General features: G+C 35.1%; 2 protein-coding genes across 3 annotated transcripts; both read right to left on the reverse strand.

The window, feature by feature from the left end:
* On the reverse strand, nt 330–9135 carry LOC105177487 (alpha-mannosidase At3g26720). 2 transcript variants are annotated; one of them, XM_020698909.1, is made up of 29 exons: nt 8660–9135; nt 8471–8554; nt 8284–8372; nt 8023–8197; nt 7691–7849; nt 7423–7506; nt 7275–7346; nt 6842–6955; nt 6643–6743; nt 6460–6553; nt 6181–6348; nt 5879–5968; nt 5419–5484; nt 5234–5290; nt 4458–4677; nt 4229–4368; nt 3894–3962; nt 3680–3739; nt 3471–3542; nt 3208–3255; nt 2993–3112; nt 2804–2869; nt 2515–2627; nt 2314–2398; nt 2053–2163; nt 1885–1980; nt 1752–1799; nt 898–966; nt 330–691 (listed from the first exon to the last, which is right to left on the reverse strand). In XM_020698909.1, the coding sequence occupies exons 1-29, from the start codon at nt 8870–8872 to the stop codon at nt 476–478; spliced, it is 3099 nt and encodes a 1032-aa protein (XP_020554568.1). In that variant the 5' UTR covers nt 8873–9135; the 3' UTR covers nt 330–475. The 2 variants fall into 2 exon arrangements, with proteins under 2 accessions (XP_020554568.1, XP_011098969.1); XM_011100667.2 differs by having other exon boundaries at nt 7691–7810; nt 8660–9134.
* On the reverse strand, nt 10682–18876 carry LOC105177488 (histone-lysine N-methyltransferase, H3 lysine-9 specific SUVH4). Its single transcript, XM_011100668.2, has 15 exons — nt 18414–18876; nt 17982–18053; nt 17636–17704; nt 17062–17116; nt 16289–16410; nt 15584–15760; nt 15246–15344; nt 15062–15160; nt 14585–14634; nt 14406–14494; nt 13748–13910; nt 12105–12210; nt 11829–12011; nt 11226–11453; nt 10682–11045 (listed from the first exon to the last, which is right to left on the reverse strand). The coding sequence occupies exons 1-15, from the start codon at nt 18846–18848 to the stop codon at nt 10932–10934; spliced, it is 2061 nt and encodes a 686-aa protein (XP_011098970.2). The 5' UTR covers nt 18849–18876; the 3' UTR covers nt 10682–10931.

Genomic DNA, 20106 nt, shown 5'->3' on the forward strand with positions numbered 1-20106 from the left:
TAAGACTGATTATTCAGCTTTTTCGTGTTTGAAGTTTCTACTGTTGAGTACAATCCTTGCAATTGGAGCACCACATTTCTTGACAACTGTTATACCAATACCACAGTAACTGTTCTCAATTGATAGCTCAAAATCAAACATATTATTACACTTCCACTACAGTCTGCATACTTCTCGGCAACGACCCTTCAAAGAAACAACACTACTCTCTCGCACAGATCAGTTAACTAAGAGAATGACCACGTATTCAATAGTCACAATGTTTAATTTACAATAGGCCGCCTGCTTTGTTTATAAACAAACAAATACACCCCCCCCCCCCCACCCGCCACCCCCCCCCCAACCCCAACAAGACTCAAGTCAGCACCTCACATATGAAAGGTGGAGGTCGATACCATTCAGCTGTCCCCCAGCGGACATCCAACAAGCTACTAGATTCACACAACCCCATATCTGAGCATCACCATTTTGTTTCTCAAGAACCAAAAACTTTCAGGTAACTCAAGTCAATAATGAACGTTCGGATCTCCATAGGTGCAAGTTCAACTACAAGCTTCAATGGATCCACAGGTCCTCCTCTAACTACTTTGCCTTCTTCTGGAGCTCCTACTACCTTCCAGTCTAGCCTCTTTTTCTCCATCTCCATCCTTTCTTGGTTCGCAGATAAACTCATCTCTGTGACCTTGATTATCTGAACAGACATTTTGGAAAAAGAAACAATTGTTAACTCCATATCAAATCCACATTTACCAGGCACATTATAACATTCAAAGACCGAGATGATTAAATTCACATTGACAACCCAGCTAACAGACATAAAAAATCATATATATGAGTTCGCAATGGATGCTCCTCAATGCCTAGCAGTTGAAATACCCAATTCAGACTCAAAATTACCTTCTTGTCAGGGAAGAGTTTCTTCAGTTCCACACCAGTCACCACTGAGTAATCTTTATCCTCTCCAGTCTTTGGACATGCCAAAAACACACAATACAGTGAGATTGGCTGAAATTAATAATCAAAAGTGGACCAGAAAACAGATTGCAAATACAGAACTATATCCCGAGGAAGACACGGACATGCTTCCAGCTGAACTTGTATGCAAACAATTCAATACTAGATAGCTTGGTGTCAAAAGAAGGATAGGCAACCAAGTTAAACAAAACTGCAGTTCCACATTTTACCAGGTGCATCTGATGCAATTGGGCAAATAGTTGCAGTTAAATAAAGATAAAAGTAGATCTCAATCCAGGCTATGTTTACTAAAGGGTGCAGAATAAATTGTTAGGAAAACATAACATTTGATATATGAAAAACAATGTAATACTTAAGTCTATTACAAGTCACAAAGACTATATATAAAACAGCCCAAAAAGCTAGCTAAAATTTTTAAATCAGTTTTATATGCAAGGTCTAAGTTAGAAGAGAAAAACAGACAAGGGCATCAACAAGGTCTAAAGTTATGTCCTTCTCGATAGAGTACAAAATCTCTTCTATATTTCAATATTGATGCTTCTAGATTTCAATGGAAATAAACAAAAGGGGAGCGTACTACATTTCTATTTCTAATTTGATCCTAGATTATCATTATTTCAAAGAGAGGGCTCCTAGTACTCAACTATTCTGTGTACTACACAGACAAAGTTCAATCAGAATGAAATTACAGAAATTTGGAAATTCTTTTATCAGTTCAAAGATAATAGTCAAAGATTTGCCAAGCACCAAAACTGAAAAGTAACATGATTTAAGACCTCATATAAGTGAGCCAAGCGAAGAAGAACTTTGCCAATTTGAAGTTCCTGCAGCACAAAAAGGAAATGGTTGGGTTCTAATATGATATATCATCTACAAACACGACTGAAATTGAGAAACTCTATTATCAACCTGGAGAGTGATAACCGCAATATTGTCTGGTAAACTATACGATTTATCAATAGCTGAAAATGTAGTTATATGAGAATTTATCCAATTACTTCCCTCCTGCATGAACAAAATTAACAAGTCATCTATGGAGAAAACATTCATTTAGACAACCAAATAATATATTCTCACCTCTTGAGAAAATGCAAGAAGAAGTGGAGAATAAACCTCCTGTCCAAATGTGCGGCGCCACTTTGCCCCTTCTCCCCGAGGATCAATCCTCAGATAAAATTTCCCCTGAACCTGAAATAAAACCAGAAAATTTAGAAAGACTTGGATGAAAGCATTTCTCTGAACTACGTCATTTATTTGAAACTGATGTAAATAATTTTTGGCAGGAAGCTGAAACAGCCGGAGCACGTAAACACAGGTAATATTACTCATCATAATTACCGTCAAACCCTTGCAATTGTCAAGAATACAAACTTCTTCATTTAGTGCTTCACCAACACCTCTAGAGTCATCATTGAGCAGTCTCCTATGCAACATAAAACAGTATAACAGTACAGGTATCCCAAGTGAGTGCAAACAGCTGACAAGATGGACCAACCAAAAATTTGAAAATAAGCATTAAGAATACAACAGTGAACCTACCTATGAAGCATCAGCTCTATTTGACCATCCACCAAGCTGGACCCACCAACTGCACGATCCACCAACACAGAAACTTCGGTAGTTTCATCCTCCAGATAAATTCCGAGATTGATCTACACATCGTAGAGAAGTAAAAATGTGCTTTTAGCACTACTAGTAGATGCCATCCAAACATGCTTTAAGTAGGCAAATGCATGGATATCCGATGAGCTAAAAGTATCATAACAGCTAGCAACAGCTAAAACATAAATTCAATGCTGAGCTGTTATGCAAGCTTCATATGGCATACAGGGTAGTAATTGCCAGCAATTGGTTGGTGTATTTCCAGGTCCCAATCAGCTCTATAATCTCGAATCTACAAGGAACCAATTTTAGCAGAATCAGATAAATAATTGGTACAATCATATAGAGAAATAAAGTTGAGTAGCTCTCTTGGCTCCCTCCATCACAAGTTTCCCAATTGAAGCTAGTAGCATACCCTTTTAAGGAAATCGCGCCCGTTGGAGTCCGTATAAAAGGTCTTATTTGTATCCAAGGCAGTTGTTATTTGAGTTATTATTTCTTTCCCAAATCCGTCATCCACAGGTATAGGTCCAATCTGAAATTAAAAACCAGATGAGGCAATCCAACTTACAAAAAGTTAATTAAAACCAGTTATCTGTGCTTTCTAAAGACCCACTATAGTAAACTTACAGTAAACTCAACTTCAGCGTGTTCCTTCCCTTTGTAGACCCTAGTGACCTGCATATATTTGGTATTAGCTGCTAGACATGGAAGGTACCAAAACCAAGACTAAATCAGTCTGCTCAAATAAAGAGCTACATAACAAGGCTGAAGAAGAAATTACTCCCATTATTGGCACAAAGCATTGTAACATTTCCTATTCTATTTTTCAAGAGCTGCTCAAAATTAGTCCGCATGTGACAGGAAGAAGGCAAGCGAGAATTATATGGCACCTGATATAACCATGTATTGAGCTGCTGGTGCACTTCGTCCAGTAATGGACCACGCATAACAGTCAAAGGAACCTGGAAATAAGAGACACATCATTTTACTTGATGGCCTAAAATCGAACACATTTAAATGAGATCAAAATTTAGATAACAAGATAATAGTTAGTAGCCATTGGAAGTCTGGAATAAGAACAATTAAGCAAGAAGCCTACCTGGCCTTCCGGTTTAATAGGGAATGTTTCATTTGGGCGGAAAACATAAGCCCCAGATGCCTTCAAAACAAGAACCGATGATTTCACATACTTACAATCTAGTAAAGCAAACATAAATTGAAAATCTACCCCATAATTTTCAGCAATAAACAAATAGAGAAAGTATAGCAAAACATAAATGGTACTAAAAGTTTTTTCAGGGAGATGAGAATACCTGGAAAACTCTGTCAGTACCATTATAACCAGTGTAGTAACTATATGAATGCTCGGCAATTGCTGTAACCTTAACCAGTTAAGCAAAAAATGAACCCATCAGCATTATATGCTCAAAAACAGCTATGATACCATCTATTTTACCAGTCCACAATATACTGTTTAATAATAAGTCTTACAAGTTATATTTTAAAGCTTTCCCTTAAAGATGCGTGCCAAGAATTATGATCAAAGCAAAACACATTATATGTCTTTTATAGAGAATATATCTACAAGCAATAAGAATTTCTAATTTCAATATGAGAGTGATATTCAGAACACTAGAAACCAACTTACAGAATTTCTTCTGTTTGTATAGCGTTTGAGCTTTCCTTCATTCACCGAGTAAAGTAGCTTTAGATTTCCTTGACCAACTTCAAATGTTTTATCAACACCTCCTTCTGGGGTATAGAGTGTTGAGATGATTGACCTGGATTCTGGTAAAAAGTGGAAAAGAAAAGGCTTAAAAAGTTTACTTTCCCAGTGTAACAAACACTCTTTTTAGGTTACGTGAAACCATGCCTACCTGTCGGTTTTGCATGCGAGACAACATAGGTGCTGAAACCAAGGGGTGGAACAGATACTGAAAAAGCCAGCCAATATCTCGCCGAGCTACTGGCTGACATACCTAGATATGCTTTGATGTGGTAGTTCACATTACGCAAAGAGACGTTGGAAAGAGGAAGGAGCTGAGATTCGATCTCTCTTCCCCCAGAATCCAGAACCACTAGGTCTTGAGAAGAAACCTGCGACAAATATGACCAATTATTCTAAGTTCTAGTAACTCCACCTAGAGCCAGAAAAGCATCAGACTTAATTTTACAGGTGTAACTATGTAAGAAAGATTGGTCACAGGATATCTTGTGCTCCACCAAAGTGACTTTATTTTCAATAATCTTACTGATGTTGTACCAAAGCAACTTGGATGAGCACTCAAGGGAACCTAAGAATTTGCGTTTCATGCAACCTTCCAATGAGTCTGTTGAGTAGGAAGGAATGGGTTCAGAGAATCCCTAGCAACATGATCAAATTGGATTCTAATGATATCATCTTTATTTGTTCAATTCAACCAATGAAGAGCATGCAAATAGGCCTTTTTTTCCAACCTTTGACTTCAACTTACAAAGTCGCAACCTACAATAGAATGTCTTTTCTTGTATCTTAAGCAAACTGAACTCATATTATACCATAATGGCATGCATTCATATTCTCAAAAATATAAGTTAATGTTCTTTAAAAATACGGGCGTTTATCAACATCTCCAGGTGCTCAAAGCTGATCAAGTAACATCAGATTACACACCGGAATGCGGATGACCTCCACTCTTCTCCATCCTAGAGGATTGTATGCTATTATGACCTATAATAAAGTAAAAGAAAATGTAAAATTAAAAGCAATATAAAGTAATATCCAGCAAGAGGGGGAAAACTGAATTATATGGATCTTTTTTGGTGTTGATAAGAAAAAAACAAAATGATGACTCTCACCAAGCTTTTACCGTCGCTGAAATTAGCTTCTGATGGAGGACAGTAACTTATGTTGAGCAGGGGACACTACAGAAAAGCAGATCAAGAAATCAGAATACAGTAAGTTTTCTACTAAAATAATCAATTGTTTGAAAAACAAAATCAGACAGTTGGTTTTAATTGGTGAGGAAAGCAAAAGATCAATACTTTTGAGACTGTAATTAATGGATGGAAAAAGAAAATTCAAATGGAACAATTCACTACTAATGACTCATGTAAGTCAAATTTTGCCAGGGTCGTGCAAGTGTTCCCTTAAGCTCAGTGCAGAGAAGCAGTGAAACTTAGTTAATTGAAAATTCGAGTAGAATGTGTCTTCAGATGCCACAAAACTACAAAGTAATAATCTGGTAGAGTGACCACAAAATGAAAAGAAAATTTAACAACCAAAGAACTTGGTGCACAGTTGGGAAGCATGTATTGCCTGCTGAAAATCAGGGACTGAATCTGCATATGTAGGATTCAATCTTGAGCCAGTCAACACAGCCAATGAGGATGCAACCACTGCCTCAGCCTGAAAATTTTAACCAACCTGTCAGAGGACTGCAGCTATTTATGTAGAAAGCAGAAAACACATTCATCACACTGGCAAAGGCTAGCACTGATAAGCAAGCATATGCCACTTGCAAACAGTCTTAGTCCTAGTTTAGGAAAAAACTGATAGAGCAAAAAAGCGAAGATTAAGTAAAGACTCTATTGTCAGAACATTTTCAAACAGCAAGGTACCTCTTTATAACCTATTGAAAGTCGCAGTGCATAATCAGCAGCCACATGCTGCCTTTCTGTCCCACTAACTGCATCATGATGTTGAGCTATAGCCAATGCATCAGCTAATGCATCTGTGCTTGGTCCAGAATCATACCTGCCTTTGAGGAACTCTAATTGCCTTGCTGCCTGAAAATTAAAACCAGAAGATGACCCGGGTTATGGAAAAGCTATAATAGATCGCAGGCATGTATTCCCACACATCAGAACAATCCAAGTAGAAAGGACACAAGAACTCACTAAGTAGTAACCACTGAGCATTCTCACATATCCTTTCAGGGCTGGCCTACTGGTAAAGTAGCCAGTCCAGTATGCATTCTCCCGATCCGCATACCTGAGAAATATATAAATAACCATTCCAACCAAATTGTTACTTTAGAATAACTAGCTGTGGTTGAATTCACTCATAAGAATTACACTCACGGGAAAAAGTCACCAGTTTTCAGAGGCCATTTCTCATTTGCTGCATATTTTGCATCTGTGTAGATGGATGGTGTAGAATATAGAGCATTTACACGCCCATCCTGAGACAAAGTAAAAGGATGGACCAAGTAGTAAAGTTCCATCCATACATGCTCAGAAGAGGGTATATGTAAAATTAGTAAGAAGTGAAGACAAGTACCAGATTGACATAATGAATGAACTTGTCCATCTGTCTAAACCATGAAACTGCATATTGATAACGAAAATCAGTTCCCATAGTCCACATTATATGGTTCGTCCTGGTCAGATTTGCCTGAAATGGGAAGAGCAAGGTTAACTAAAAGACCAACGAAAAAAGTCAAAAGATACAAGCAGAAAAGGATGTGACACCAAACACACACATGCACAAAAAGAATAGCGAGATAAAAGAAAAGAAAAGATGTGACACCTAAAACTTCAAATATGTTTGTCATATCTTAGAAAAAAACATATTTTAATACTTAAAATAGTCATCAAGAAATCCGAACAGACACCAACTTAAACAGAGGAATGATGCTAAGATGGATGCAGCCAGAAATATATATAACTTCAGGTCCAAGTTGGTGATTAGTTACAACATTCATACATAATACCTGTGCCACAGCAGCCGCCACAAAATTGTCCACTCGCTGTTGCACGTTATAATCGAAGAGGAGATCATCGTCCTGAATTCATCTTGCTTTAAAAAACATGCTAGAACATATAACAAGATTACAGTGCTTTCTTTTCATATGATATTACCTGAATGGGAGCAGACACGTCATTTATTTCAAAAGTAAACCCTTCTGGAGGCTCATAATGAATGGGAAATATCCCTGTGAAGATCTGGCCATGAACTCATGATAGAGAGTCAGAACTTCCACTTCAACGTTTTTATACGTAACAACAACAATAAGATCTGCTAGAGGTATTGAGTGTACCATTTTGAACATGAGAAAGTGAAAGTAACAGTCACAGCAACAAGTAAATAATGTAGACAGCTTGAGAATGGATTTCATGATAATTAAACCTGAGAGGATGAGCTTAGGGACCTCGAGCCCCGCCAAATAACCTCAAGAGTTCTATCACTTCTCCGCTTCGCTCTATCTTGATAATCAATTCGAGCAAAAAAGAGTGAATCAAAGCCCAGCTGCGCCATTATAATGTAGCAAAGTGAATTAAATATTTTCTGTCATATAAAAAAACAACTTTATCATCTGAAATGCATTTTGAAATTATTGGAATTGTATTAATAACATATTATGTAGATTCCGGTCTCTAAACGTACCAGACCATATTGTGTTACTTCATATAAGAGGCATAAACTATTGATTCATCAAATGGATTGTGCATAATGGATACCTCTGCGCCAAGTAAATAAGCCTGCACTGCAGAATGTCCAAAAGGATCAATCTGCCACCCAACTCTTGGTTTCTTGCCGAATTCATCAAGAATAAATCGATGTCCCAAAGTTGTCTGATCAATCAAATCAATGTAATGCGGGGTTGCCTCATCATGCATACACATACCCCCATTTCTAAATCATAGAAGAGTCCATACGGTAAATAAGATCAATTGTATAGGTAGAAATACGAATAGGGAAAAAGGAGGGGGGGTGAATACATGAATTCCAGTTGACCAGAGTTGACAAGGTGTTTGACTTTAGCCTTGAGAGTGTCACTCTGCTGTCTCCACCATCTCTGAAAGAATGCCTGGACAGGAGCACAGAAGCCGAAGAGATGAGATAAAAACTGGCAAAACAATAGCAAATAAGGAGGAAAAAGAAAGAAGAAAACAAATGGAAACTTGCCATCTCGACATAAATGAACCTGCGATTGTTGTCATCCAGCAAAGCGGAGATTACAGAATCCAATACGTTCTGGACACAAGCTCCCTGAGGTAAAGAAAGGAGGTGGAGGTATAGTGAATAATTAAGAAATATATATGGAGAAAGAAACAATAATGTTAGAGAGGAGGGGTAAAAGTAATGCAGAAGTACGCGAATGGAATTGTTAGCGCCGACGTAGTACTGATCGACGGTCTTGAGCCATCCGACGTCGTCGTGGGAGTGAGGCACCAAATGGACGTTGATTTTGGAGGGGGCTATGGCGGAGGTAGTGTTATATGGAATGTAAGTGGAGTGGAGATGAGTGGCGAAGCATATTCCGGCGGCAACTATACGAAACAAGAAGAGGAGTTTTCCGACTTCCATTGACGTTGACGACCTATTTCTAATTCTAATTGTATTTGTATTTGTTGACAAAAACAAAAGGTGTAAGTGAAGGAGGGACGATTATTATTATCAATTCAGTCATACTCATATCAGATCATCATATCTAAAAATAGAGTAAAGCAGCAGCCTATGTATTTATCTTCCATCTCTTTCTCAAGGATTTCTTCACTTGACTGTAAAGCAACAATCGATTGTTTTTGTTTTTCAGCAACTCCAACTACTGATTTCCACCCCCACCTCTTTGCTACTTTGCTTCCTTCAAAGTCAAATAATAGAATAGATTAATAATAAGGTTAAAGTGTATAAAAAATTGTTTTAAAAAGTTGACTCAAAGCTCTCTTCTGTTTTCAAAATAGATAAAAAAAATTCTGTTTGTTTTCTGTAGCTAAATCATCTCTATCCGTTAAATATAATTAATGATGTTAATTTTTTATAATATAACGATTACACCCTTATTTAAAATATACGGATAATTAATGATGTTAATTTTTTACAATATAACGATTACACCTTTATTTAAAATATATTATTTTATATTTTAATAACCATTGAATCTATTGAATATATATTATAAATAAATTTATTATTTAAAAAATAAATTAAATAAAATTAACTCACACCCCCCACCACCCACAAAGGGGGGACAGCGACGGCAATCTGCATTATTTTGGGCGACGGCAATCTCCTAGTTTGGAGGCGACTGTGGCGTCTAACGTCCCCTTTTTTTTTTCTTTTTCTAATTTCTAAATTTTGAATTTTAAAGTAATTAAAAGATTATGTTAATTAGATTAAAAATAATTCACTGAAATGTTTTTAAATATCATTAAACAGAAGATTTAATTTCAGTTTTAATAATTATAAAAATTATTTAAATATAAGTTATTTAAGTATTTTCAACTAAATAATAATTTTTAAATAAATTAGTTAAAAACATTTAAATAAATTATATTTAAATTTTTATAATTATTAACATTAATATCAGTTAAGATATTTTAAATTGTAAAACTTAAAATTTTTTAAATAGATGAAAATACAAGAAAAATCACTTTAAAACAAATAAAAGATGTACATGTGAAAATATATAAACACCATGACGGAATTTCAGTAAAAATATAAAAAGGGCAAAACCAACTAAAAAAAACACACACAATGAACGCGTGTAATGCATCTTCTGTTAATTACTAATGGAATAGATGTTTTTTTTAATTTTATAAAATATAAAGGGGATTTAAACCTATTTAAAAAATACAAAAAAAAAATTAGTTATTTCAACAAAACACATAGAGTAAAATGCATTTTAACCTAATAATAATCATAATCCTGATGTCACACTACTTACTAAGATGTTGAACAGCGTCAAGTTTCCTTCATACACTTTAATTTGCTTTCCCCCCTATAAAATTAAATTAAGAAAAGAAAAGAAGAAAACAAACACAAAAGAATGGTGTAATGTAATATTATCGCTCTTGTCCATACAGCCGTGTCTCTTTCGTGGTGGGACGCGATTAATGCCTGAATAAATTAAGAATAAGTGATGATAAGATAAGCCTATTACTAACCTCAATTTTATAAATTTAAGCAAGAGTTTAAACACAAACCATGACAGCAAGCTTAATTTTTGGACAAACCACGAGGAGCATCATATGCAGTATTATTATGTACCAACACGTACTCGACGCACCACACCCAATTCACGTTGTTTTCCTCCTCAAAAACAAGAGAAAGACTCATGTCATTGCCAGCAGCACTAAAACACCCATTTCAGTATTAAAATCACCATCTATCTCATTCAAGCATCCATAACCAACATCTACTCCTTGGCAATGCCTCATCGATCAACTCCCACTATAGACATTGTATGTCATTCGTATATTGACATTTCATGAAAACAAGACAACTTGCTTCCCGAAATATACAGGTGATCAATGTCTGTCAAAAGTTTGAATTTGCAGCTACCACATATTCCTCCTCATCATCAACCAATAATTATATCACAATTATTGAATAGCACATCTACAGTTGCAATGAACGCAGCTAGCTAATACAGCCGTTTCCTACATTCCTGTGCACCACAAAAACAAGCCATCTGCCGTATCTTCCCATCAGGTCCCATCACGCTATCAAGGGCATAACCATAATCATACGTAAGCTCCTATATAAAACACCACCACATGTCAAAACAAGCACTGCAAGATAAGGCCAAAGCAAATTACAACTTTTACCTATTCTTGATGCATAATTAATGCTTTTACTTACTGATCATAAACTAGTTATTCTATCATGCAATGCTGCAACACATAGACAGCAAGGAAAAGCAGAGCCAAGAATGAACCTTAAGTGGTGGTATATTATCAGCAGCAACTAGTATCACCCGTGCGAGTTTGATGTCATGGTGACTGCTCAGCATACACTGGACAAATAAATTCGGTTGACAGCTGTGGTTGATGAACCTAGCGATGTTACCGGTATGTCCTGCATCAATGCAGAATGGCACACTTTCTGAGACCTCTTCATCAACCTTGTGCAAGTAGGAAGGCAGAGACACATCCCGCAATCGACTCTAGAAAGTAAATGAAAGAAAATAAGTCAATGAGAATAAAATAGAGAGCATTAAGAGAGAAAGGATGGAAGCATTCCTACTCCACACTTCTGGTCTATTGCCAAACCATGAATCAAATCCTAAAAACAAGCATCTTTGTATCAAATACAACTATTAGTGGATTATTTAGCAACTATTTGCAGAACTGTCAATTGCAGTGACAGAAAACCTATCCAAGAACATTTTCAAATAAGAAATGAGTTGATGAACCCAATGCAAGTTACTATCCTTCAATGAAACGTGATTGAAACCAAATAATACAGAGTTAGGTGAGAATGAAGAAGCAAGTTATTAAGAGAATTAGTACTATTCCAAATAAAGAAAGCATCTATGCACCTCTCTTCCATCCAGTCCCTTCATTGTCTGCAAGCAGTCAATGTCAAACACATAGGTATTATCAGCAGCAGGGTCTAAATCTTCAGTTCGCTTAAGAAGACCAATGTATTCACAAACAGGCGCCCCAGAAGGTATGTAGTCCCAAGATCTTACACCCCACCCCTTCTTTGGGGTACGAAAGACCTGTCAATATCAACATGAACTCAAAATATAGAAGCAGAATTTACTATCATAAGAAAAATGCATCATGCGAAGCGAGTGGTTGTGCATACAAACCTCCAAGCGGTACCTAGGCCCTCTTTGAGAAGTCCTATTGACGCATTTAGGTCCACATCCACAATTTGGACCACATTCAAACACAACTGCCTTTGGTTCAACTAGCCTAGCAAACGAAATTGATTTGGAATCGTTAAATGGACAAACACCTTCACATCTGATCAACAAAAAACTACAACAACAAAATACAAGCAATGAGAAGGTAAATAAGCCATCTCACACACATAAGTTTCATTCATAATGCATGGACCTTCTATTTTATATCTAGGACGAATTATGTCAAACACATTCACCAAAACAGATAACTGACAAGGATAAAATCAACATACTCATTGGTACTGAAAAGGGACACACCATGAAACTTGAACACTACAACATTTTGTGATTATAAACTTTTCTTTCCTGTACGTATTCTTTCTCAAAAGATTTCAAAGAGCTTAAGTTAAAGCCCAAAAAGATATAAAATAAGCAACATACAAGCGAAGCGACCTTGGTGACTAAAAGAAAAGCAAATATAAGGAGAAACAAAAGGTGATGAGATAACCTATTCCAATGGTCAGGATATGTGAACCCATCTCCAGGATCACACAAAATTAGTTGAATTTTTCTTTTTGGAAACAGAACCTCAGACCTGATCTTCGTACGTAAAACATTTGGGCCACAAGAAATAACTTAGAGGTTTGGTTCAAGTGAGAGGAAAAGGGAAGTGGAAGGGAGAGGGGGGGAAGAATAATAGTTTTCCTCAGGTTGTTTGGTATGAGTGAAATCAAATACTTTCCCTTATTTGGTACGAAAAAAATAGATTGAAAAGAAAAGACTAACTTTTATAATTTTATTGAATTACCCTTCTCTTCACTTTGTATCACAAAATAAATAAATTAATATCGTACTAATATAATTTTAGTATATCAAAAATTTAAAAATCTTATTAATAAAAATATTTATCAAATAAGAATAAGAATCTTTTTTTTATTAATAAAATATTTAATAAGATATGTATTGTTCATTTATTCTAAACTATTTAGTTTAAATAAATAAAAATTACTAACAGATTATTTACCTAATTGTTGACTTCGATGCAGTTTTTTCGCGACTCTGTTATTTTTTCTTTGGAAATTATGTACGATATTGTGAGCAAGAGGAGAACAGAATTGGAGAAAAATTATATATATATAGATAGATATAGAGTAATAGAGAAAATAAAAATAAAACTGTACCTTTTTATCTTTTTGACCTTATACTTTCACTTTTTTGCCCAATTTTGGACGGAAACAAAATTGGATTTCGGAAAAGTTTCATATACATCAAGTTTTACTTCACCTCCATTTTTTCCTCCAAACCAAACGCAAGATAATCTCTTATATATCCAACTTTACTTCCACTTCCCTTATTCTATCATTTTTCACCCCAACCAAACACACTCTTAAAGATATGACTATACATCTTAGATTAGAAATATTTTATTGCCAATAAAAGAATTAATCAATATATCAGAAGTTAAGTTGAGCATTCCTATTTAAATAGATTAAAATGTAATAGCAACTTCAAAGGAATCATTAGTATTTAATGTAATTTCTAGAAGTTTAAAAATAACGCCCCAACTGATGTTTTTTTAGTTTCAGTTGTTGCCGCAAGTTTTTTACCTTCCACCATCACGCTGCACATACGGGAAATCACCTCCATTGAGTTTTGCACACGCACAACTTCTTGGATCCACACATGCACCTTGACAGTTGCATCCCACAGGAGCAATTGCAGGGGCCTTTATGTTTTTACTGAATTTTATATCCTTGATGTAGACAAAACCTGAATTTCAGCATCAAAAGAGAAATGTGAAGATAATTTGTATGATAATTGGACATAAGTGCAGAACTTAAACCTGAAAGGCAATTGATCATGAAAAGTATGAAGAATATTAAATCAATGCGAAGAAAACTTATTAACCAGTTTCCGAGAACAATGCTCTTAACCAGCGGAGACACATTCATCAGAAGATTGGAGCAAAAACTCAAGTAGGAAACAGATAAATTATAGTGCAAAGCTAATTCTAAACTGGGATAATCAAGTTTTAAGAAAAGTAGCGGCTAATATATTAGTTAGCCAGCACCAGAAATATATCAAAGCATCCCCCTTATACAAAGATTGTAGAAGTAAGTGCCAACCATATCCAAGTTGTGTGATATCATCAACTCAAATCACCTTGGAAAATAAGTTTTGAAGAAAAACTCTTGTACAGCTCATTTTAGTACAGAAATTCAGAGAATACTGTTTTAATAACAAAACCACAGAATTTCACTCAACCTGGTGGTGAAATGGGTGGATCATCAACCAAATTAGTAACAGGGATGGGAATATCTTCTAGACCTCCAGTTATATCTTCAAACACCAACCTTTAGTTAAGAGAAAAAGAAATTTACTTTACAGAAGGGAAAGCAGAAAGGATAGATAAGTGTAGATTGTAAAACAATTAACATATGTACCCTCGTATTTCTGATATTGATTTAGGAATACGACCTCGAGTAAAGTGAACCTGCAATAGTGAACAAGAAATACTCATGGCAATATTTATATCAAGTCAAAGTCATGAGGACTGTATCATAAATATATGCAATTTGTCTAGCAGTATACCCCACATTTATCGAAATATGCCCACATTCACACTGCATAAGAGGATGTTGACCTCAAGAATCAAAAGAAAATCTCAAACATTAAGAAGGTACAAAATGCGTAATGCAAACTGAACAATGATTTTTGTATCCGCAAAGAAGACACAGTTTCAGTTACTGGAAACGAGTAAGTTATAGTTAACTAGGACTTTCCAAACTTAGAGTAGATCGCAGTCTCCAGGCATATAAAAGGAAGGATATGTGAGAACATAAATGACAGCTAAAGAAAAAGTACATCAGTTTTGCATTATGTAGCTGGAGACACACTGCAAATGGAAAGAGGGAAAGTACCTGATCTGTTGTTAATGGTGGCTGTCCCTCAAGCCGCCTCAACCGAAATTTATAAACTGTGAATCCAGAGACACCTTTTTCAGCCCAGTAATTCACAACCTTCAAGATAAAGTACCATCCATCAAAAAGAGGCAAACACTTGACAGATTATATGTACTTAGTTCCTGGCCAAACATATAACTACCTTGTACAAGCCATCATAGGTATAAACTTTCCCAACATAGCTATTTTGACATTTATGTCCACGAACTACTCTAACAGGCACAGATTGCTCCATACAGTTCTGCAGAAAAGAAAATGATATTTAAATTACTCATCAAATTTTCATGAATTCTAGGTCACAATTGCAATAGAGATGAGAAGATTGCTGAGTTCTAACAAGTGGAGTACAACATACTACACAAATCGAGATCTGGAAAATCCAAACTGACAAGAGGGATGAGAAGTCCTTTTGTTCCATCTATAATGATGAAGACAAAGAAAATGATAAAAGATCGCAAAAGGAAGTAAAATGTGACATGCCTTAAGTCCCAAATTGCCTCGTTTCATTTCTTGATCACTAATTTGACGTTTATCACCAAGCAAGTTGTTTCCGCCTTGGCCCGTATACACAATTTCATCACAATTATCTAAATCATCCTCATACTGGCCAGACAAAACAATGGATACTGTAATTGGAAGTTTGTAGCCTTCCAAACCCTGCAAAAAGTAAGAGGGAAATCATATGAGAAAAGACACTTTAAAGTTTAATTATTTAGGTCTCAATCCAATAAAAATAGTGACGGTCAAGTTGAATCAAACTTGCAGGTATCCATCATCAATATGAATTGGAAACATGTTTTGTTGTTGCTCTGTAACTGAGAGAGGAAGCACAACAGTATTTTTGCATCGGGATGTTTGACATATAGATGACGCAACACATTCAAAGACATTAAATGAGCCATGTAATAATTCAAAAAAGAGAGAAGCAAGGAAATCATCATTTTTTTCTCCCACTAGATACTGGCCCAAGACTTAGCAAACAACCAGATACTACCAACTCCTTCACAGACATCTGCTCACATGTTCAGCAACCAAAAATTGACCACCACAAGAAAAAATAAATTAATAGGAACAACATCCATAAATGAGCTATCACATTCGTATGGTTAATGTTAGCTGTAAGAGGAAAGCAATCTTTAGGATGAAGCCAACATGAGAATGCATATGTGGTATGTGCAAATTTACCCCTTTTTTCCTTGATTTGCTGGCAGTTTGCCCAATAAAATCAATTCCATTCAACCAGTGTTGATGGAAGCCCACTACAACCATCTCAGCCCGTGAAAAAAACTGATGACCCACATCAATACCTGTCATCATCAAGAAGCATCAGAAGTTCAATTATAGCTCCTTTGCATGTACGATGCAATCTTGTACAAGTATAATTCACTGAAGATCCAGATAGTTAAAAGACCATAAGATATTGCCACCTTAGGTCTATGCATAAATGATCAAACACCTATATTTTTTTGTCTTCTAAGACATACTAGTAAATGCTTTTGTTTTACTGTTCACAAATTCTCAAGGCCCTTTAATCATGATACAGATGGGTCCCAACATATTATTAAAAAAATATGAAATGGAGCTTAAATACAGGGTTAGGAATAACATAGTGTTGAAGAAGCCTGTGATCCAAACCTGCAGTGGTAAAATGTCTGGTGAATTTTGAGGGAGAGACAATCTCTAACCAAGGAAACCTTATGTTCGAATAAAGTTCATACTTGCACACTCTTAATCAAAAGTTGCAAGTGTATGATTTAAGTACCAACTGGTGAATCATCATTTCTCTCACCAGCACTTGACCACGGACCACCAACGTTCACGAAAGCAGTTTATTGAAATTGCCCCAGCAAATAAATACATTGATGTGATTAAATTTTGAATTTGTGGTAGGCCATTGTGATTTCAGAACAACTTTGAGGATGTAGCATGCAATTCCATAAAAAAGCATTGTCACCAACCTGGAATATGACCAATTCTTTTCTCAGTGTACAATGTTGCATTAAGCTTCATCATCTGCCAATTCAGTATCAAAAAGTGAGGGAATCATACATAACCTTATTTAATGAAGGATATCAACAAGAAGCAGATAGAGAGTATAGACACTGCATTACTGTAAAATTTATATTTGAAACACATCAGGCTAGATATTTGTACAAAATGCATGTTTCCACCAAAGCAGTATTTTGCATCAGTATGTTAGCTTTTATTTTTGTATAATTATTAGATAGCTTATTTGTATGTCTTGTGATCATCAATTAAATTGACACAAGGAATTGGACACTCAAAACTTTTGAATACTGGATTATGCCCTTGAGATTAGCCATTCATATACATTAGTGTATGCTCAAGAATAAGAATATAAACATGCAGAAGTACATTGAGGAAGCAATAAAAGTATTTGGTCAAGCACACGTACAGACAGCCTAAAACTTTTGAATACTGGATTAACCCCATGAAATTAGCCTTTCATATGCATTAGTGTATGATCGAGAATAAGAATATAAACATGCAGCAGTATAATAAAAGACATGCCTCGGATATAGCCTTCAGATCAGGTCTCTTGGAAGACTTTTTAGTATAATCCTCAAGTATTTCCTCTTTCTGCATATATTTCAATTTCACAAGTTAGGGGTCACATCTGCTCCCATGCTGAAAATGGAACAGAAGATTGATGCAATGAAAAAGAAAGCAGCTACTAGTGCAATGTAAAATCATGAACTTTTGTACAACAAGGATAGACAATATGGATCTTATAGTAATGAACAATATGATTACCCAATGTAATAATGGAAAAGCATAAGTGGGAGTGGGAAGAGTTGGAATTATCAGCATTTAGAGAAGCCATCATGGAAGGAGGAATTAAAAGGTAACGAGCAACCTTGGAATTTGAACAATTTTTCGGTTTTGTTTCTCGGTCAGCTTCCTCGTTGGCACATCTCTTCTCTTCTGCCTGCAAAATGTCATGGTAAAAGAGTCCATTGGCAAGAGATATTTGAGTAGCAAATGTAGCGTTCAAAAGCAATTACTGTTTAAAAGGAATCAATAAACTCAGAACAGGATGCACGGATTTAGCCCAGAGAATCGGAAAATAACATGAAGCAAATTAGCGGTCAAGTAGATGAGGAAAAAAACAGTAGGCGACAAGTTTCCTCATTACTGAATGTCAACATTCAAGTTAATCAACATATCACAGGAACTGATTCGTGGGGAATATAAATCTCTAGCTCCAATATAACCAACACGTGAGGCATACAGAAGAAGAAGGTGGAATGAACCAAGTATAGTCATCTAGAGAATACAAATAGTTTACCTGGATAAAATGGAGGTAGTGTTTATTGAATGTGCGGAGTGTCTCGGTCACCATTGTATAAACATTCCTTTCAGCAGAGAGGGCGAGATTATCAGCGACATGGAGAGGCTCTGGATTTATTTGGGGATTATGAATGTGAGGAAGCTTTGTTTTTTTGAGGATCTGAGGATTGGAAGCGGAGGGTGTCCTCTTTTGAGGAATGGAAGTTTTAGCTTCCATTTTCTTTATGCGTTCACTAGTCCTACGTACAGGGGCGGCATTAGGAGAAGAGAGCTTAGGATCGGAATGAACCACCATGATTGTGAGGAGGGAAGGAAGACGAAAGGGTTTGAATAGGGTATAAGAAAAGCAGATGAAAAGAGAAAGGGTTTGAATAGGATTTTCCACTTCCTCCCTCCAAATCCAAATCGCAAAGTGTTGTCTATTGCTGGACATTGTACTGCAAACGGTAAAAAAATAAAAATGCAAAAATATTAGATTTGGATTTGAGGTTGTGTAAATTTCCCGCCCGCCCCGCTCTGCTCTGCTGTATCATATTCATAGATAGTCCCGCCATCCAAATTCTTTTTTGAAAATGTTACCGTTGCTTGGATTTTTGTTTCCTCAATCAATCACAAATTTATTTCTTGTCAAACTATCCTCAATATCTTTCTTTATTGTCCTCCCCAATATTTACATCTTATTCCATTTTGGTTTACTTATATTTAAAGTGTGATATCACTTTACCTTTTCAACTAAAATCAGTAAAATTCCATATGCTGCTTCTTACTCATCAAATTTTTCATTTTCTACTGGAAATGTATATCTTTTTTTTTATATAAAGTTTTCTGCAGAATAAAAGTAAGTTTTGATTAGCTTATAAAATTCTCTTGTCAGTCTCGTTAGTTATGTCAAATCAATACATTTAATAATTATAACTTTATTAATTTATAATTATTGGTCATATTATATCAATTCGTTGTGAAAAAACATATGTTATTACTTTATTAAGTCAAAATTTTGAAATTTGGTGTATGATATATGGATAATGATTGAGATATTAATGCTGGCAAATGTAGTAACTATAATTTTATTACTTGTTTGGTTTGGTTTTCATTTTCAGTTATAATTCAATGATTAAAGTGTAAAACACTGTTGTTTATATATATTTTTTATGAAAATATTTTACTATTGTTTTATGTCAATTATTATTATTTTTTATATAATAATTACAATGAGCTCCAATGAAACTTGTTATAATTATAAATATTCTTACGTTTATTTGAAAATTTATAAAAATACTTTTTGAAATTAATGGTCGTTTAACAAATACCTATTACAATAGATTGTTACAAGATGTATTTATAATCATGAAAAAACTCAAGAGAATTTGTCATAATTTAATCATTTTTTTTATATTCACATACATGTGATTTTTATTCATTGTTTTATAACTAATAATATATTTGTTACATAATGCTTTGATATGAAATCACTAACAATTATAATCAATAATTTTTTTTATCAATTTTATTAAAAAAAAAAACATGCTTGATTTAACACAGCTAACAATGAAAAAATGAAACTATAATTTTTAGAATTAAATACACTTTGCATCCCTCAACTATGCATAAAGTGTATTTACACTCCTGAACTATAAAATATAACAAAATAGTCCCTCATGATCTACACTGGTTTTTTTATGATGAAAATG

The sequence above is a fragment of the Sesamum indicum genome, linkage group LG15 (assembly GCF_000512975.1).
Source record: "Sesamum indicum cultivar Zhongzhi No. 13 linkage group LG15, S_indicum_v1.0, whole genome shotgun sequence".
NCBI classification, from domain to species: domain Eukaryota; kingdom Viridiplantae; phylum Streptophyta; class Magnoliopsida; order Lamiales; family Pedaliaceae; genus Sesamum; species Sesamum indicum.